General features: G+C 39.8%; 2 protein-coding genes across 2 annotated transcripts in view; one reads left to right on the top strand and one right to left on the bottom strand.

Moving 5' to 3' along the window:
- Positions 1–1,619, bottom strand: part of carm1l (coactivator-associated arginine methyltransferase 1, like) — a 49,204-nt gene extending 47,585 nt beyond the window's left edge. Inside the window, exon 1 of the mRNA XM_017700239.2 lies at positions 1,479–1,619. The gene's annotated coding sequence lies outside the window, so the exon portion shown is untranslated. The remainder of the gene's footprint in view (positions 1–1,478) is intronic.
- An 8,398-nt stretch (positions 1,620–10,017) lies between these two features.
- On the top strand, positions 10,018–15,855 carry LOC119266040. Its single transcript, XM_037547533.1, has 4 exons — positions 10,018–10,326; positions 12,430–12,630; positions 12,735–12,845; positions 15,690–15,855. The coding sequence occupies exons 1-4, from the start codon at positions 10,042–10,044 to the stop codon at positions 15,723–15,725; spliced, it is 633 nt and encodes a 210-aa protein (XP_037403430.1). The 5' UTR covers positions 10,018–10,041; the 3' UTR covers positions 15,726–15,855.
- Positions 15,856–20,102: the final 4,247 nt, after the last annotated feature.

The following is a 20,102-nucleotide window of genomic DNA, read 5'->3' as shown; positions in this document are numbered from 1 at the left end:
CTGCCAGTCCCACCCTTTTGTCTGCTGGATGCCAAACATTACTGCTCTCTCCAACAGCCCTGAGCTGCTCCACTACTCAGAGCAGCTCTCTCTCTCCCTCTTTCTCTCTCTCTATCTCTCTCTCTCTCTCTCTCTCTCTGTCGCATTCTCTCATCTCTCCCTCTCTGTTGCTTTCTTTTCTCTCTATCTCTGTCTATTGCTTTCTCTCCCCTCCCCCCTCTCTCACTCTGTTGCTTCCTCTCCTTTTTCTCTCTGGTGCTTTCTCTCTTCTCTCTTTCTCTCTGTCACTTTCTCTCCTCCCTCTTTCTGTCACTTTCTCTCTTCTCGCTTTCTTTCTGTCTCTGTTACTTTCTCTGTCTTTCTTTCTGTCTGTTGTTTTCTCCCCCTCTCTCTATCCCTCTTATTTCTTTCTCACTGTATCTTTCTCTTATCTTTCTTTCATTCCTTCTTTCTCACTCTGTCTTTCTCTCCTTTCTCTTTCTTTTTGTCTCTATTACTCTCTTTCTTTTTCATCCCCTTTTTTCCTGCTTGTTTTTATTTCTCTCTGCCTTTCTCCTCTCTCTTTCTCTTTGTTGCTTTCTTCCCATCCCTCTCATATCTTTCTCACTGTCTCTTATCTTTCTTTCATTCCTTCTTTTTTTCCTCTCTGCTGCTTTCTCTCCTTATCCATTGACTCTTTGTTTCTCTTTTTTTTCTTTGTCTTCTGTCCTTAACTCTTACTGTCTCTCCTTTCTTTTATCCTGACTCACTCCCACTGTCTCTCTCCTTTCACATTCTCTCTCTTACTCTCTCTCCTTTCACATTCTCTTTCTCCGTCTTCTTTCTTTCTCTTCATCTGTCCCATTTAATACCTTCTTTTTTCCTGCCTAGCTCTCTGTTTTACTTTCTTTCCATCCTTCTTTCTGTTGTTTGTTTTCTCTCCTCTCTTGCTCACTCACAAATGTCTTTCTTTGCTTCTTGTCCATCTTATTCCCTCCTATTTCTCTCTCCCTCCCTTTATTTCACTGTCTCCCCTTTCTTTCTTCCTTTCTCTCTCTCTCTCCTATTCCCCCGAACACCCTCTCTGCCCCTCTCCTGAACGACTCTGTTCTCCCCTCCCCTCTGTTGAGAGCCTGTCAGTATGTATATGGGGAAAGCTGTGTTTAGGACAAAGTCCTTAAAGCTGTAATCACCTCGTTCACCCCTGCCCTCTAATTCACACGTTTATTGTGGAAAACCTTAATCCCACACAAAGTGTAATCTGACCTTTTGACAATGTGCTGCAGCAGAATCCTGCTCTGTATGTCATGTTTTAAAGCAATACTCTAACAAGAGATTACATCCAGCTGTACATGTGCCAACATCAGACATGTAAAGTGCAGTATGGCTTCAACTCTGATACCTGAGTTGCAGCAAGCAATGCATCTTCATGTGATATAATCTAATGCATTTACAGTAACAGTATACTATAAATAATCATTACCTCATACAGAACTTACCATGGCCAGATCAGATTCACAGCTTCTGCACAATCCAATAAGGCTCCAGTATTACCGTAACAGCATTGTCTCTTGAATTCTGTTACCTGATCACAACAGAACGTGAGTGTCAAAGCATCCAGCAGCTCTCTGTCTTCTGAAGCCCGTAAGGAGTTTACACTGTGCAGTGTCTGTGCGGCACTGCAGACCACCAATGCATTAATTGTGACAAACATCAGTTCAATGAGAGGTTTGTTGTTGTGTCTAATGTCACACAATACCGCTCATTCAGCACCCACTGCCTGTGTGGGACGCCCTGTTCTCTCTCTCTCTCTCTCTCTCTCTCTCTCTCTCTCTCTCCCTACACTGTCAACTACAGGGCAAAAAGCAACTAGTGCTACCAGTGCACTTTGCTTTCACAGCAATCTGCAGTTACAACATGAGAAATCAAATTGACATAGCTGTCCCAAATATAGTTACTCAGCCAAGACTGGTTTGGTGTCTGACTTGGTTAGTTTCCTTAGTTTTATTCTGGAGCTTCACTGTTAGAATTAAAGGTGCTGTGCAGGTACATTTTTCATTTATCAAGGCACAAACAATGTAAATGTGCTCTTAAAAGGTACAATGGATTTAAGGTCCAGTTGTGTCCTTTAAATAAGTTTTTCTCAGGTGAAAAGTATATATTTGTATCTTTTTATAACCTCATGTTTTAAAACAGAACAATAAAATAAAAAGCCCAGAGACGGGACAGTTGTGTGGAGTCAATGCAACTTTATTATGATGCAGTCATAATCCCTGACTAAAGATGCTGAGAAATACCTTTGATGGGACCACCCCAGTGACAAGAGGGGTCCTGCCCCAGTGATAGTCTTGTGATAGCAGAGTGATAGTCAGTGATAGCAAACTTCAGACTCAAAGCATTTCTTAACTGTTTGGGCTCCAAATTAAATTTTAGCTAATTTACCACTTTAACATGAAACTGATGAAGCATGTCAAAACAAAAAAAAGTTGGCCTGCTAACTATGAGTTTAACCCAGTGCCCACAGTTTACTTCATTTGGATGAATCAGAAATGCAGATGTTAACGTTGTTTACATTCGCGTGCACATCTGAGCGTGGCTCTCAATTAAAGGGCTCCTTTGGTGTTTCTGTCTATAAAGTGTGTTTCAGACAGAGGCTGAGTGTGTTCAGGCTGCGGCGCAGTCCCTTTAAACCGATGACTTCAAACGTCTGGTATTCCCATCCTGCACTGGAGCAGACCAGCGGGCGTCCCACAGAATCAGCTGCAGCCCACGCCAGGCCATGTAAGGCTGGCCGGCAAGCCCCAAAAATAAATGTGAAAGAGGACTGGGGAGAGGGAGAAATAGATGGAGGGAGATTCTGGAGGGGAGGGAGGAAGAAAGCATGAGAGAATGAAGGGAAAGCAGGAGGGTAAATTATCTCCATACTGGAGGTTTTAGACAACACTGGGCTAAAAATGAAAATTTAAGTGCATCGACTTTGGAGCGTTGGAAATACTTATAATACAATAATAATATAAAGTGGGTTTTCATTCTTTTGTCAAAAATATAGTTCTCAAGCTATGTTCAAACATAAAAATCCACAAAACAGCTTAGTAAACCTTTTAACTGTCTATATCCCACTACTGTGTAAATGGATCCTGCATCCACATTTGTGTGTACAGTATATTTTCATGAAAATTAAGTGAAAAAAGGAGTTTCAGATTTAAAAGATGGGATTCCTAACAGCCGTGCAATACCCAGCAGACCACCAAAACTTTTCCCATTAGATAAACAGCTCTTAAAGCTATAGATATGAAAAAATCCATACTAGTTTCTGTCCATCCTTCTACTGTGAGAAGACAACAAAACACAATGAGCCTGAAAAGACGTGTAGCTGTCCAGAAGCTCTTACTGAAAACATTTTAGGTAAAACTATATGTGGATAGTCCCCTTTAGATGCTTTATAGATACTTTATTTACTTTCAAGTTACATTCAACTAAATATTTACCACATTGACCATAATATTGGATGGCAGTGGGTAGCACTGTTGCCTCACAGCAAGAAGGGCCTGGATTTAGTCCCCGGACAGGCAACCAGGGTTCTTTTTGTGTGGAGATTGTTCTCCAAATGTCTGTGTGGGTTTCCTCCTACAGTCCAAAGATATGCTGTCAGGCCTAGGTGTGTGTGGATGTATATGTCTGTCTGTCTGCCCTGCGATGTACTGGTGACCTGTCCAGGGTGTTTTCTGCCTTCCTCCCAGTGACCCCTGGGACAGGCTCCATCATGCCCCCCATGAACCAGAAGGGTGCATGTGTGTGTGTGTGTGTGTGTGTAACAGAGAGAGACCATAATTTTCCCTAAATTGTGATTACAGACTATCCTCATAAAGTGAGACCTAATTTAGCACCAAACACCAAAACTCGACATGTGAAGGGAGGTTTTATGATCTGAGGAAAAAAAACTGTAATAAGGATTTTTCTGATCATGAAAAGCAGAAAATACAACCAACTTCTAAGAATGAACGTTGGCGGAGTGGAAAAAACATCCCTGTAAACCTTAAAAGTGAGCGTAAGTCTCCTAAAGAGGATATAAGCTATAATAAATGTAGAGTGGACACACTAAATACTGAAAATGTTTATATTATATTTAGTTGTTGAGGTTTATGTGTTTTTATCCTATTATATATGTTTTATCCCAGATGCAGAAATGAATAACTTGTACTTAATGGCCATTTTAACAGGAAATTGTTAAAATGACTCACTGCAGCACTGTACATTATTCTGTTATCGTGGCTACACATGGGTCATGGGTATAAAATTGCATGAATAGACATATAAGAGGGCCCAATAAAGTCATTAGCGGGCCCAGCCACCAAGTGCCACCCTGCTCTAGGGGGTGATTGCCCTGTCCGTACTGCTGCTCATTATGCTACTGTTACTTACTCTTCCAGACAGCTTTAAACGAATGGTCCCTGGCCTAATCTGGAAGGTCACAGGGCAGTTCTTCTGTCTCTAAGCAGCAGAACACAAGTGGGTTTATTACAGAGGGACTCCTCACTGCTACCACATACTGTCCTTTCTGCTTTGGTGCAGCCCATGTGGGCCTCCTGTTCTCTTGTGCAATGAATGTAATTTCAGCATGTGGCACATTAAAGTAACAGAATCCAGATGGGCGATTAACACAGACCACCAAACCCCTCCACCAAAAAAAAAAAAAAAAACCTCCCACTTTGAAATCAGTGGCTGGAAAACTTTAGGAGAATAATTATCTAAAGCTCCACGTGAGTGACAGCAGCATAAGAGTGTCCATTAAGAGCCTAAACGGACTCTAGATTACCGTGTAATTTACAACAGAGAGAGAGAGTGAGAGAGAGAGGGAGAAAGGAGAAGTGACAGAGAGCAAGAGAAAAAAGTAGAGAAGGGAGGAGAGATAAGCAAAAATGACAGAAATTAGAGAAAATAAGAAACACAGGAGAGAGAGAGAGAGAGAGAGAGAGAGAGAAAGAGAGAGAGAGAGCGAGAGGGAGAAAGGAGAAGTGACAGAGTGAGAGAATGTAGAGAAGGGTGGAGAGATAAAAAAATGACAGAAATTAGAGAAAATGAGGAACACAGGAGAGAGAAAGAGAGAGCGAGAGAGAGAAGGAGAGAGACAGAGCTGGGGAAACAGACAGAAACAAGGAGAAAATAAGAGTGAGGAAAAAAGAGAGAAGAGAGAGAGAAAGGAGAGAGATAGGCTCTTTATACTCTTCTTTTTACAACTCTCTCTCTCTCTCTCTCTCTCTCTCTCTCTCTCTCTCTCTGTGAGTGCTTCTCTTCGTATTGTGCTCATCAGGCTTTCAGGCAGGAACGCCTCATTTCTTCTGCTTTACTTAGCTGTGCCCCTCTTCGTGAAGCTCTTGAACGCACCCAGTCTTGTCACACACTTCTTAAATTACCAGCTCTTTCCTGTGTGCGCACTGGGCCAGACTAGGAGTGAATAAAACTGTGTCAGGAGGCCGGCTGTGGTGGACACTGTTATCTCTACCTTCTGAGCGCTTGCTAACAGGCCAGGCCTCCTTTCTAGGTCATGCAGCCAAACACAGTGAACCGTAAGGATGAACGTATCTTATCTCCATCTTGTGGTCATAATAGGTAACACATTGAAAATGCTTGGGGAACAAATAGGAGCCTATTCCAATTCAGGAAAAAAACAGGCCCTCCTTCACTTCCCTTTGCTGCACAGAATTATCCAGGCTTATTATATTATTATGTTGTTATTTGTGTTGGTTTATTTGTCACTTACACTGTGCTATGATGCTGTTACTATTTACATAGACTGATAAATTGCACAGTTAAAGAGCAATACAGCCTCAGACTCATCACTCACTGATCACACAGTGGGAGGTCGGCAGGCATGGCTATGCAAAGTAGCCATGCAGGAGGTACTCGGGAGCTGCCACTGTCTAGGCAAGAACTGAACATTTATTGTTGTCGAGCTTGTTGTGGCCAGTTGAGTGTGCATGTCATTTACCTGCCTGCTATCCCGGCCACTTTAATAGCACTTGATGTCTGTTCAGTAAAACAGCATTTGCCTGCATGTGCAATATTTCCCTCTGGCTCTTCATTGTCTACACACAATAACATGTTATTTGTCATGTTATATAATATTCTGTGGAGCTGTGTTGCATCCCTCGGCTTCATTGCTTTAATAGAATTCATGATTTTGTAACCTTTTTCTGGTTTTGTCTATCAATGTTCTCTCAATACCCAGCATAAATACATCATACAACGATGGAAATCCTCCATAACAATAAAGAAATTGTGATTGCTAGCATAACCACCAGAGGCTAATGAATATGAATGTGATATTCCATTACCTATCTAGCTTCCTCCATGTGTCAGATAGCAGAAATATACCCCCAGTTGTCCCCCCACAAAGCTGGGTTTTTGCTTTTTAAAGTTCCCCTACCTTCGAGATACATCATCAAAAAGGGGGTTTTCCTAGTTTTAAAACCAGAAAATCTCACTTTAGAGAACACTTTAACATCACAGTGATTTATTTTCTCAAAATATTTACTTAGTATCTCAAAATGATGTACTATATCCTAATTATGACTTACTAGGTCAAAATAATGACATTTGTTTTAAAAGTAGACTTATTATGTCAAAATGATCGCTTATGTCTTAGACCAGTATTGTCTTGCTTTATTAAAATTTATATTTATTGGTCATATTTCGAAATAATCAGCATTTTGAGAAAATAAGTCAATTCAGTGAGAAATTGGCTCATAATTTTTGATATTCTAAGTCAGCATTTTAAGAAAATAAGTCATTAATTCAACATGCTAAGTCAATACTCTGAAAGTAACTAATACTTTTGATATTCTAAGACAGTATTTTAGTAAAATAACTAATTATTATGAGACACTACATCAATATTTTGACATTCTGCTGCCAGAAACACACATTTTCTAGAGCCTATTCCAGCTGTCACTGGACAGAAGGAAGGAAACACCCTGGACAGGTCGCTAGTCCTTTGCAAGGCAGACAGACATATACATTCATGTTCACAGTCACACACACACTCACACCTAGGGGCAATTTAGGGGTAAAATATTAATTTGTCTGCAGCTAAATGATATCTTGCAACTTACAGCATCTGATTTCTGGTTATAGGAGCCAGAGGTCACAGTGTCTACAACACAAATATGACTTGGTATCAACATGAAGGATTTCAGTCAATAACAATATCATCTCAGAGCACATGATGGTGAAGCCAAAAATATGTTCACTGGTTTAAAATTCTGAGGTGTGCATTTCAGAACCTGCTGTACATGTTTTGACATGTAAAGTTAATTTACATGAAAGCCTTTACATAAGCATGTATCTCCCCTTCAGATCGCAATGTTCTCAGTTTCCCCATTTTCCCTCTGTGGAACTGGTTAAGTTACTTGTCAAATGTAATATCATCAGTGTCACAAACACACATCATCGCTGTCCAATGACAAACAAGTATCTCCAAAGCAGTAGCTTTACAGGAGAGGGAAAAACCTTCTTAAATTTTAATTTTAGTTAATATATCATTAATTTATTCCAAAGCAATTTTGAAATATTTCTTCTTGTTCATTAATGAGGACATTTTCACAGAATGTAAAGGGCAACCGTTGAGCTCAAATTATGTGGGACACTTAAAATCACAAAAACGGAGTAACTTGTTTTTCTTGGACAGCTACAATATATTACCTTACCAGATAAAGACAGGACTGCTAGTTCTAGTTCTTCAAAATTTTTCCAGAAATATGGCAATGATTATGGCAATTTAAAACTCTGGTGGTGCCCCCTTCAACTTATTAATCTAAAGAATGATTTTTAGTAGCTACTACAACTACAGTTATAAGAATGAGAATTTTTTCTGAGGTGCCCAAATATAGGCTCCTGCAATCTAAAGGCTTTTGTTTCACTCAATTTAATTGTGGCCAGTTTTCACTGGCTAGATAAGTCAATCTGGGAGAGTGAATGCAAGCGCACGTTTCCTTCGAGATGCATGAAGCGGCACTGCAAACTTTTCAAACATTATTAGGCAGCTCAAAATGCTATGTTAGTTGACAGATGTCCATGTTGGCTAGCATCACATTGATTGTTGGGAGAGAGGAAAGACGAGGCCAATTATGCTCTCCTGGACTCCCAGCAACGGATGGCTGTGGCATCACTAGAAATCAAACCCATGATATCCAGATAATAGAGTGAATGTTTATACCAGAGGTCATAACCCAAATGTTAAGAAGAGCCAATTTGTCCTTTCAACAAAAATCTAACCTAAAACCCTTGAAAACCACAAAAGTTTATGTCCATTTTATTGAAGTAACATTTTACCATCTTGGCTGAAAATATGTCTTATTAGATGCTAATGTCCTAGCGCAGACCTAATGAAAGTATAATATAAATAAAATGTAGACTTACTTTTCTCTGCTTTTGGGTTCTTCTGTCTCACAATGCATGCACACATCTCTCTGCCCTCCATGTGCTTGAAAAACACAATTTAAGCCAAAGGATTATTGCTAAGCCTACTAAAAATAATATATCAAAACTTGCTGCAAGAGACCTATTAGAGGTATAGAAACTCTTCAAATGTCTGATTCTTATCACCAGCTACCCAAGTGAACTCATTAAGACCTTGCTAATTAGCTGATGCGTCAAAAGTCACTGTTTATACCCAGAGATAAAGGAACACAGAGTTGAACACAGAGCAGTGCAATACAATACATAAGTGCAGTACAATACATTACAATACAATAAATACTTAAATCAGTGCTCATTTAAGTGCTGTATAAAGAGATGTGTCTTCAGTCTGCGTTTGAAGGTGATTCTGATTCTGAATTCTGAATCAATCTAATAATGAGATGTAAACAAAGTTGTTCAGATTGGTTTGAAGTGAAATGGTGTCTTATAGAGACATGTAACAACTTGGATTTCTCAGCAGTGGTGGTGATGGGAACCAGGGGTCACAATGTCTGCAACACAAATAAAGCCATTTTTTTGCTATACAAAACAACCCTGCAAACCTACACTTGTTTTCTTTGGGGACTTTTGCTCTGCATGTATCTTTCCACCATTTAACACAGGGGTGTCCAATCTTACACACAAAGGTCTGTTGTGGCTGCAGGATTTCATACCAACAAAGCAGGAGATCACCTGGTCAGCAGTTTAAAGACTGAAAACAACCGGCAATCAGGTGTGCTGTTTTGAATGAAAACCTGCAGGACACCCCTGATTCAGTGTATTTATATAAATAGGCTTTAGTTGAAAACTTTATCTTAAAACTATTGCAAAATAATGTTTCAGACATGGGATAATGTATTTGTAACCATTCTATGTAATTGTTTTCTGTAAGATAGCTTCTGGAGGCAATAAACACTTCAGACGTCTGGTTCCTTTCACCACCAACGTGGTGAAACAATTCAGACCTTGTACGTTTTTCTAGTAACGCGTACTTTACATCAAACCACTGTAAATGACTGTGTTTGAATCTGAACTGTTTAATTATGGAGAAATTTTGAACACTGCAGACTTCCTCCATAAATAAGATAGATTTTAACAGATTATGACATTTAAGTTCTTTCCACATTATAACTATTTAAGCTTTAAACAATTTTCTGAAACCTTTAATAAAAGACTGCTAACTTGAGCTCTTTTCCAAACTGTGGTAACTGTGGCTACTGTGTTTAAATCCTAAATGAATCATGAATATTTTTGAAAATTAGTGACGTTCACTTGATGCTAAAGACAAACAGCTTAACTAAACACTGTCAGGCATTAAAACTACTTAAACATTTGGATTTACAGTGCAGTTCTTGAGTCTGGGACTGATGCTTGGCTTCTGCTTGAGTAGTTGAAGGTTTAGCAGCTAGCAGATTGTTCTGAGGCTCTTTAGGCTCAGCCGGTTTTGAGCTGCAAGCTACAGGCAGGGCTTGAGGGGCAGGCAGCTTCCAGCATGACTAACTCCCTTAACTGTTTACTTCTCTCTGTAAACCCTCCCCACAAGGCCACAAGCAACAGAACGCAACGTATGGAGAATACAGGAAGCATCAGCAGCATCAAACAGTCATGAAGCTCCAGCACCTTCTCTGGCTCATCTTTTTGTTTGGCCCTTGCATGGCAGGACGTTTCCACAGAACCTATGCTTCTACCTCAGAGGGCCACCATCACCCAGAGACATCCCAGCTGGAGCTTCTCTCCCTGGGCCACAAACAGCTGCTGTCTGACCTGGATGAGAGCGCCAGGGACATGATTATGCAGGACAATCTGGTGGCTCTGGAACTGGACAGACAGATTCAGACTTTGGAGGAGGTCAGAAGACGAGGGAAGAAGGTTCGAAGAATGAATGCTCAGGTAAGGGTGGGTGATATGATACCACTTATGATACCAATATAATTGAATATGCTAATGTGGCTATCAAGCTTTTATTAGCATAATGCTAATTGGCATATCTATGCTGTACCCACAAAACAACAGTTGTGAGGTTGTACAAGAACTTTGACAAAAATTGCATCTAACCTAATGAAAAACTGTAGCACAATGTTTGTCAAAATAGCTACATTTAGAGTGTGTTAGTAAAGGAATGGGAAAAAATTAAATGTACATAATTTTCCACTTACTCAGATGTGTTCAACCATCCAAGATATGAGTCCAAATTTTGTTTCTTTAGCTTAGCGCTTGAGCTAAAAAGCTAACATTGCTAATGACAGTAGAAGTTAATAGTTAGCTTTTTTCCATAAATACACCCATAAAACGTCTCTCAACCTGGTCAAACCACATCCAGCTCTTCATTAAAGTTGCTTGTTGATGTAGTTTAGGACATAGCATGACTTATTGTGAGCTATACAAATGAACAAAACCTCAAAGTGTAGCTGGACAGGCTTTGTTGAATCCAACTTCACTTCGCATGTTGCAAGTCAGGCAGGCATTTGGAAGCTAGAGTATGTTTATTATACATATATATTCAGCTATAAAATTCAAGATTAGCAGTCATTTCTAAAAAGAGACGGCAGACATCATAAATGTAATCTGTATCACTCAGGGGCGGTTGTGGGCTGGAGTTTAGGGAACCAGCCCTGTTACCGGAAGGTCGCTGGCTCCGTCCCGTGAGCTGACAGGACGTGACTGAAGTGCCCTTGAGCAAGGCACCTAACCCGCAACTGCTCTCAGATAGGGCTGCCCACCGCTCCAGGCAAGTGTGCTCACTAGTGTGTGTATGTGGTGTTTCACTGCACGGATGGGTTAAATGCAGAGGTGAAATTTCCCCCTTGTGGGACTAATAATCTTAATAATACCTACATATACAACAATGCATATAACACATTGCGCACATGAAGGGGAATTGGAATTCAGCACAAAACCTGTCGTCTAAAATGGTGGCCCTCAGCGACCAGCTACACCACAAAGTTTTGTTAAATTTTATAGATCACAGTAGGGATTTCACACACCACAGGTAATGGTGAGTCTGGCTTGCTAGGGCCTTGTCTGGATGGGGGGCCTGGTGATTTTAGGGTCTGTATCTCAGTTCCCTGAAGGACAGCAAAGCGATCCAGGGCTTGTTGTAAAGGGCATGTCACGCACCACTGAGCTGTGGAGTTTCATTCTAACATTACTCTGACAATCTATAGTGCTTCAAATATATCAGATATTGAACATTGTTACCTCCATTTCCTGAAGATTACCGTACAAAGTCAATTGTTGTTGGAGAGGGTGCATAATGCCCTATAATCCTGTAAAGTTTGAAGTAGGTTATTATTTTCACTGAGCTCCCAATTTGGATAAAAATTTGCAAGTTTCCTGAGATCTGTATTTCTGGTTGCTGGAAGGCCAGCAATGTGATTTATGGCTCATTGTAAAGCGTACATCACACTGTAATAACCTCTGGAGCTTGGCTTCATTGTGAGGTCTCAAAGTCGCTTGCACAGCATTCCCTTCTCCTGGGGTTTAATTCTTCCTTCTAGTGTTTGTTAGCAAAGTTAGCCTCTTAGCTCCAGCGCAAAGCTAAAGAAGCAAAATGTGGACTTGTGTAAAGTAGCTTTCTCGCAGAACTATTCCTGCAATTTCAAATAATATTTAGTTTGTATGCATGTAAAAAAGCCATACAGTTAGGACAGACCAGTCGTAGTTTATTGTTGTGTAATCAAGCTTGTTTCCAACCTGACTTGTTTTATTAGCTGCAAAAAGAGATCTAACACATGTTCTACAGCCATCTGGATAGGATTTCACCTCATTGCATGGGATCACAAAGTGGATGTAGTGAAGCAAAATAAAATTTTGGTTAAAAAGTTTTAAAAGAATAAAGTTAAGAATAAAAAATGATCTTACAGTTTATTGTAGGTTTTAATATCATTACTTAAATGTGGCAGGCTCTTCCAATTTGCTGGTGCATTGTCTCCATTTCACCTTAATACACCCCAGTGATGAGAACTGTATATCTTGAAATGTCATTTATCTCAGGTAAAGGCAGACCTCCAGTTGCTCACTGCTAGAGGGGACAGGTTGCAGACTGCTGCCTGGAGGCTGAGAGATGAGCTGGGTGCCCTAAAGGCTAGAGAGGATGGAGCAGTTCAGCGGATAAAGAAAATGCTTGCTATAGTTCTGCTGTTAAGTGGCTCAGCCCCAAAGGCACACTTTCCAGTAAACATCACTCAGCTCAAGGTTAGTTCTTTGGCTTATCTTGTGTTGATGTGCATTCCTTTATAGCTGCTGAGAATGTCTCTGACTGAAATTTATCAGAGCTGTTTTTGTTTGTCTCCTTATAGGAGATGATGGACTCCCAATCCAGAAAGCTCTCCAATTTATCCCTGGAGTTAACAACACATGATGAGCTCATGGTGAAACGGCAAAAAGACATCATTGACCCTGAGCAGCAGGTGACTATTAACATGTTAAAACACTGCCTTGTGTATCTGAAATGGTAATGAAATATCTCTGAAATGGTAGAAGGAAACAGAATATTGCATATCGCTGCTGTCAGACCCAAACCTTGTATCTCCATTTTTGTTGTTTTTCAGTTTTTTGACATAATTTGAAAATACATGTTACCCTTCACATTGTGTATAAATGTTATGAAGAATAGAGCAAAATAAATGGCCCAAAGTGACTTGAAAACACTTAAAAGTAAAGTAGGTTTTTTCCTTCTCCTGTAAAGTTATAATTTTGGAAATACAGGTTTTTGTCCAACAACAGCGATATATTTTAATGTACACCATATGGACAAGTATTGGGACACCTACACATCACACCTACAGGAGCTATTATGACATCCTATTCTAAATCCATTCAAATGGAGTTGGTCCCCATTTGCAGCTATAACAGCTTCTACTGGTCTGGGAAGCCATTAATCCCAGAGAAGCAATTGTTAGGTCAGACACTGATGTTGGACGAGAGGGCCTGACTTCATTGTAGTTCACCCTAAAGGTGTTCAATGGGGTTAAAGTCAGGGCTCTGTGTGGGCCAGTCAAGGTCTTCCACACCAAACTCACCCAGCCATGGCTTTATAGCTACAGTTTTGTGCACTGGGTCTCAGTCATGCTGGAACAGAAAAGAGCCTTGTTCAAAATGTCTTGGTAAAGCATTAAGATTTCCTTTCACTGGAACTAAGGGTTCTTGGCCAACCCCTGGAAAAATAACCCCATAGCATTATCCCTCTTCCACCAAACTTCACAGCTGGCATAATGCAGTCAGGCAGGTAATGTTCTCCTGGCATTCACCAAACCCAGACTCGTCCAGATAGAGAAGCGGGATTTGTTACTCCACAGAATATGTTTTCACTGCTCCAGAGACCAGTAGTGGTGTGCTTTACGTAACGCCATCTGACACTTGGCACTGTGCTTAGTGATGTATGGCTTGCAATGTAGCAGCTTGATCATGGATGTTAATGCTGGAGGAGGTTTGGAACTTTGCAGTTATTGAGTCAGCAGAGCACTGATGACTTTTATGCACTATGTGCCTCAGCACTCAGTCACACAGTCACTTGGTCTGAAACCTTACGTGGTCTGACCCCTTTGTGGCTGAGGTGCTGTGGTTCCTAAGCACTTCTGCTTTTCAATATTAACGCTTGCATTTGAGCATGGAACAACTCGGAGGGAAGACATTTTGTGACCTGACTTTTTTTTAATGGTGGCAACCTATTACAACACCACACTCAAATTCAGTGAGCTCTTTAGCATGTTCTATTCTTTTGCCAATGTTTGTAAAGGCAGACTGCATGGAAAACTGTTTGTTTTTATAAACCTATGGCAATGGGACTGAATGAAACAAATGAATTCAGTGATTAAGAGGTGTGTCCCAATACTTTTGTCCATACAGTGTATGTTAAAGTAATATACACAGACCATTTCTTTATTTAAATGTTCATATAATAAAGAACAACAACAAGAAGAAGGAATGTATGCATTTCACATATAAACATTATGTTTTGATACGGTAACCAAAAAGTTGATCTATTTGTACAAAACATAACTAACTAAAAAGTTGAGACAGTTTGTGGAATGCTAAAAAAAAATAAAGCAGTGAAACGTAACAGTTTTATCTGTATTACATTAAAAAAACAAAAACACAATATTTGATGTTTGACCCTATGAACTTTGTTAAGTCTTTCAAAAGTTTTGTAGACTGTAGTTTGGCATTGTCATGTTTATTAACACAAATAGACGTCCCTGAAAAAGACAACACCTAGAAGGCAGCATGTACTGCTTCAAAATGTGTATGCATTTTTCAGTATAATGGTGCCTTAACTGCATTGTGCAGGTTATGCACCCCCATAACATCACATGATCCTCTCTTTTGAACTTTATGCTGGTAACAATCTGGAAGGTCCTTTTCGTCTTTAGCCCCAGGAACACAATGTCAATTACTTCCATGATTAATCTGAAAAGTTGGCTCGTCAGACCACGTTCAACAATCAATCCATGTCAGGTGACCTTGAGCCCAGAGTAGTCCATGAGGGTTTTGGATGTTGTTGACATGTGGCATCCACAGTGTAGAGTACAATCTTAACTTGCATTTGTGGATGCAATGATGAACAGTGTTTATTCACAACAGTTTGTCTTAGTACTCCCAAGCCCTTGTGGTGAGACCCGTCTCAGAAGCATTCTGGTTTTTAATGCACTGCCTTCTAAGGGATCGAAGGTCATGGGCCTTCATTTGTGTTTTTTAGTCTTTCCCTTTTTATGCACAGAGATTTCTCTGTGAAATCCTTTGATGATAACTTTGCACTTGCCTATTGAATAATGTTGTTCTTAAATTGTTTGATAATTCACTGAAGCATATTTTGGCAAAATGGTGAGCTTTGCCCCCTATAATCCTTGCTCCTAAAGCACTAGGCCTTTCTTATATGCTTCTCTTATACCTCAACATGACTGCATCACCTCTTTAAGATGTTTTTTTCACAATGTTTCTAAACATTAATTATATTTGTACTGTTTTCATTTAATACAGGTCAAAGTGTATTAACAAATCACTTTGTGTTTTTATTTGCATTTCACATACTGTTCCAACTTTGGAACTGTGGATCTGCAAAATGCCAAGGCCTTGAACATGAATATGTTTATCAATATGTTCATAATACAGAGCAAGTTCTTTCTTATACAAGCAGTATGAGTGTATAAGAATAGAAGTGTTTCCTTCCTGTGCAGCAGTAGTTTCCAACAGAGTCAGCTGTGTTTGTGCAAGGAAACCTATATAGAGCTGAGGTCATTCTCTGTTTACCACAGGTGTCTGACCAGGGGGCTAAACACCAAGAGGCCTAGCAGAGGCTGATGCTTCTTCCTAAGGCCACCATTCTTCAAACCTTTATCTGAGTGCAAGACCAATACCGACGGTCTCTTGAAACTCATTCTGCATTCTGGTGATCATATAAATGCAGTTTATATATATAATGTGCCACTGAGGGTTTTTTTTTGGCCAATCTGTTAAATTCAGCAAATAAACTGTAATTATACATTAAACATAAGTGTTCTCTGTCGAGGATGTATTAACTTACTTTTAAAATCAACAAAATATGTATGTATGTATGTTGACCACAGATGCCCAAAGTTTTGCATATGACTGTCTGCCTCTGCAGCTGGGAGCAAATGAGGCACTATCAAACGATGTGTTACAAATAGTGAGAGACTAAGCAAGTACATGTATGCTTAAACCCTATTGCACTCTGGTGATTTTGTAAAAAACTGCATCCCATGTTCTGGAGATCTTGATCCTCACAGCGGTCTGAAAGCCAACTGTAGCAAAGGTTGTCCCAATGTGGATTCCAGACCACCAGTGCTTAACAGGTCATAACAAATGGCTTTAAGTTTGTGATTTCTGTGAAAATGAGCCCAAAAACATGAACTTTCACCTAAATCTGAGAAGTAGGAAGGAGAGGAAATCATAAAGGAAGCATCAAATGCAGTGGTGTAAATGGACCAAATGCAGTGGTCCAGTGGCGGCCACTGGACTCTAAAGCAGTGGAGACGTGTTCTCTGCAGTGACGAATCACACTTCTCTGTCTGGCAATCCAATGGACAAGTCTGGGTTTGGCGGTTGCCAGGAGAACGGTACTTGTCTGACTGCACTGTGCCAAGTGTAAAGTTTGGTTGAGGTGGGATTATGGTGTGGTGTTGTTTTTCAGGAGTTGGGCTCAGCCCCTTAGTTCCAGTGAAAGGAACTCTTAATGCTTCAGCACACCAAGACATTTTGGACAATTTCATGCTCCCAACTTTGGGGGAACAGTTTGGGGACGGCTCCCAAACTGCCAGGAGAGCCAGGCCTTCTCGTCCAACATCAGCGTCTGAACTCACAAATGCGCTTCTGGAAGAATGGTCAAAAATTCATATAAACACATTCCTAAAGCCTTCCCAGAAGAGTTGAAACTGTTATAGCTGCAAAGGGTGGGCTGACATCATATTAAACCCTATGGATTAAGATTGGGATGTCAGTGAAGTTCATATACATGTGAAGGCAGATGAGTGAATACTTTTGGAAATATAGTGTATTATTTTACCAAAAAAAAAAATAATAAATAATAATAATAACAATATCACAAATTTCAATTCCAGTTGGGACAGCATGTAAAATGTTAATAAAGACAGAGAGCAGTGATTATTACATATAGTATAATATAATTTCTGTTTGATCTGCATTAAATGGAAAACTTCATATACTTGGGTAGCATTTAAACCAAAATGGAAACAGACTCTAAACCAGCACCAGGCCAACGTAAACCAGCATGAAATGCTTGCTGGTCTGTGCTGTTTATTTTTTCAGCAGGGTTCATTTAGGAGACTGTGGTGGCTGGCAGTATGATACGTTAAGTAGGCTAAGCTAAGTATTACGTTACCTTCTCCCTAAAATCCATGTTTCCCAGCAATTGTACTTTACACAATAAAGCACATGAGAAATATGACCTTGCCAACTTATAACAGGAGCTTGTGTGACCTCAGGTTTAGAAGCATGGCCCAGCAGTCAGCTAGCTAGGTTACAGATATAATGCGTTAAAATATCAGACACAATATGTCTGTGATCCACCCATCATAAAGATGAAAGTCTAAGTTCTCATTACATCAGCTGCAAAATGTAAACAGACCTCTAAAATGACTGCCAGACAGCATGTTCTCCATATTGCACTTTTTACTCACCATTCAGACACAAGCAAGAGCAAGAGCGAAGTCTATTTTCTATTTATTTCCCTGCCAGGGTGGTGGGAGCAGCGTGGTGGTGGTGCTCCTGTACTCCAAAATCATTTGGCGTCATTGGCACTTTGCAGTTTTATTCGTTTCAGCATCACTACAGCATTCAACACTAATGTTCGTGAAGACTTTTGGCTACCCTGTTAGAACAGCCAGCGTAAACCTGCATGGCTAGTCATCAGCAAAATCAGCATATGTTGTGTTTTGGATGCTGGTCAATTAGCATGACCAGTACAAACCAGTATTAACCAGCACAGACCAGCCTTGAAATTACACTGGTCTGTCTTGTTTTTTTTTTCAGCAGGGTAAGTACAGCTATAAAATTACTCTGTTTAAAATGGACAATAGATTAGGCCAGTTGTGCCCTGTTATATGTAGATGCTTAATACAGCATTACTGTAATAATCTAGATCTAGCTGATACATAAGTTAAGCTCCCCAGCTGCCCATTTTAAACAGCCTGAACTGAGTTAGCATGCTAGTCTCCCTGAATGCACTAAAAACTGTAACATGACATAACTAAAATCGCCAATAAGATTATAACATTTTTAATGTGCAAGGATGCTCCTCTGTTATTAGTTGTAGTGGACGTTTTGGTGGCCGGTAGAGGACAGCAAGCTCTGGGTCTTAGCTTCATAGTTATAAATGTGCCTGTGAAATGGAAAACTCAGCAGGTGCCAGAACTGAAAAGGTAAATTCGATTCAGTTTACTGAACCGATTCCTTTGAACGGTCAGCTTCAATGAATCAACAGTGTGAATCAACAATTGATTCATTCATAAGTGATAGTTTGATGTTTTCATCTCCTAGTCGTTCATTAACGCTAATAGTCGTAATTGACGTTTATTCTATAAGCCACGTGTTTAAGTGTAGTATTACATATTTTGGCCATATTACCATATGATAATCTCTGGTTGGTCAATACTTCACAAATTGTACTTAAATGTACATTTACCAAGAGATCCTGTTTTTTATGTCCTGTAACAGATCTTGAGAAGTATTTATGTCCTTTGAATCATCTCGTACCCGATACTGTTTCATGTTGGTGTGATATGGCACACTTCTGCCTTCATTCACTGTTTCTAAACCCATTTGTATAATAAGTAAAGTTTGTTCATGGAAAAAATGATTTAATGGTATTCAATCCATTCACTAATGGAATCATACTCATACTAAAAACGGAACTGGGCGCACAAAGCAGACAAAATGAGTTGGCTATTGACAAAGAAAATGTAAGAAAGTCCAAAGTTGTTCCTAAAGAACCTACATTCTGAATATTATTTTCACTATTATTTTCTCCCCTCAGGTCCACATGCAACACTTGTTGTTACTTTTTTTTACTTAGTAAAAAAGTAATACTTTGTTTTCCAACCACAAAGACATGATTGGGTGAGTTTGGTGTGGAAGAACTTAACTGGCCCTCACAGAGCCAGATCTCAACCCCACTGAATACCTATGGAAAAAATGAGAACGGAGATTGTGATACAGGCCCTCTCAGCCAACATCAGTGTCTGACTTCACAAATGCTCTTCTGGATGACTGGGCAAAAATTTCCACAGACACACTCCAACATCTTGGAGAAAACTTCACAGAAGAGTGGAAGCTGCTGTAGCTGCAAATAGGGATCCCCGTATTAATACCGATGGATTTAGAATGGGATGTCATAAATGCTCCTGTAGGTGTAAAGTGTATGTGTCCCAATACTTTTGTTCAGACAGTCTATATGCAGTTCAAAAATAAAATAAAACTCAAAACACCAGGATTAGCAGAAAAAGGCACATTTTTTTCATTGATAGTTAACACACTTCAGCTAACAAGTGTTAATGTGAAGTTGGCCCAGGCAACAACACACAAAAACCAACAGTTTTATATTCCTCTCTGGTCCAAGAGGAGTCATCATCTGGCCTCTCCTTGCCCTGCCCAAATGTTTTAAACCTCTTGATTTGTACACCAGTGTCTCCAAATGTCATGGCCACTTTGAACTCCCTTATTACCAAACCTTAAATCATTTCTCTAATTAGTTTATCACCCCATTAATCATGTCTATTATTAATTATTCTCTTTTTTTATTCTTTTCTTATTTCCAAGCCAAGAAGTAAACCTGTGTAAAATGATCAAATTGTAAGTTGCTCTGGATAAGAGTGTCAGCCAAATACCGTAAATGTAAATGTAAATGTAAGTAATGTATTTTTAAAAAATAATTACAGGCCAAAACACTCAGGCCTAGGCCTTTGAGCTTAATTTACTTTATCTATTACTTTAAATGTATGTGTTTTCAATTAAATATCTGCTACATGTGTGCTTTTCCTTTTCAAAGGTATTTTTAAAACTTTTATAGGACAAACAGACTCTCGCTGTGTGTGTGCCTCTCCAGGTCACAGCCTTTGATGAGGCCTTCTTGGCACACACTGCTACACCTCCCTCCCTCAAGACCACTTGCAGACACACACACACACACACAG

The sequence above is a fragment of the Pygocentrus nattereri genome, chromosome 18, assembly GCF_015220715.1.
Source record: "Pygocentrus nattereri isolate fPygNat1 chromosome 18, fPygNat1.pri, whole genome shotgun sequence".
Lineage (NCBI taxonomy): Eukaryota > Metazoa > Chordata > Actinopteri > Characiformes > Serrasalmidae > Pygocentrus > Pygocentrus nattereri.
Note: the sequence above shows the minus strand (reverse complement) of the source record. Positions and strands in the feature narration are given on the sequence as shown.

Bases quoted from the DNA above. Each gene is read 5' to 3' on its own strand.
- LOC119266040 (XM_037547533.1), top strand. From the start codon at position 10,042: ATGAAGCTCCAGCACCTTCTCTGGCTCATCTTTTTGTTTGGCCCTTGC. The intron at 10,327-12,429 runs GTAAGGGTGGGT...CATTTATCTCAG, and splicing joins TTCGAAGAATGAATGCTCAG to GTAAAGGCAGACCTCCAGTT. The intron at 12,846-15,689 runs GTGACTATTAAC...TGTTTACCACAG, and splicing joins TCATTGACCCTGAGCAGCAG to GTGTCTGACCAGGGGGCTAA.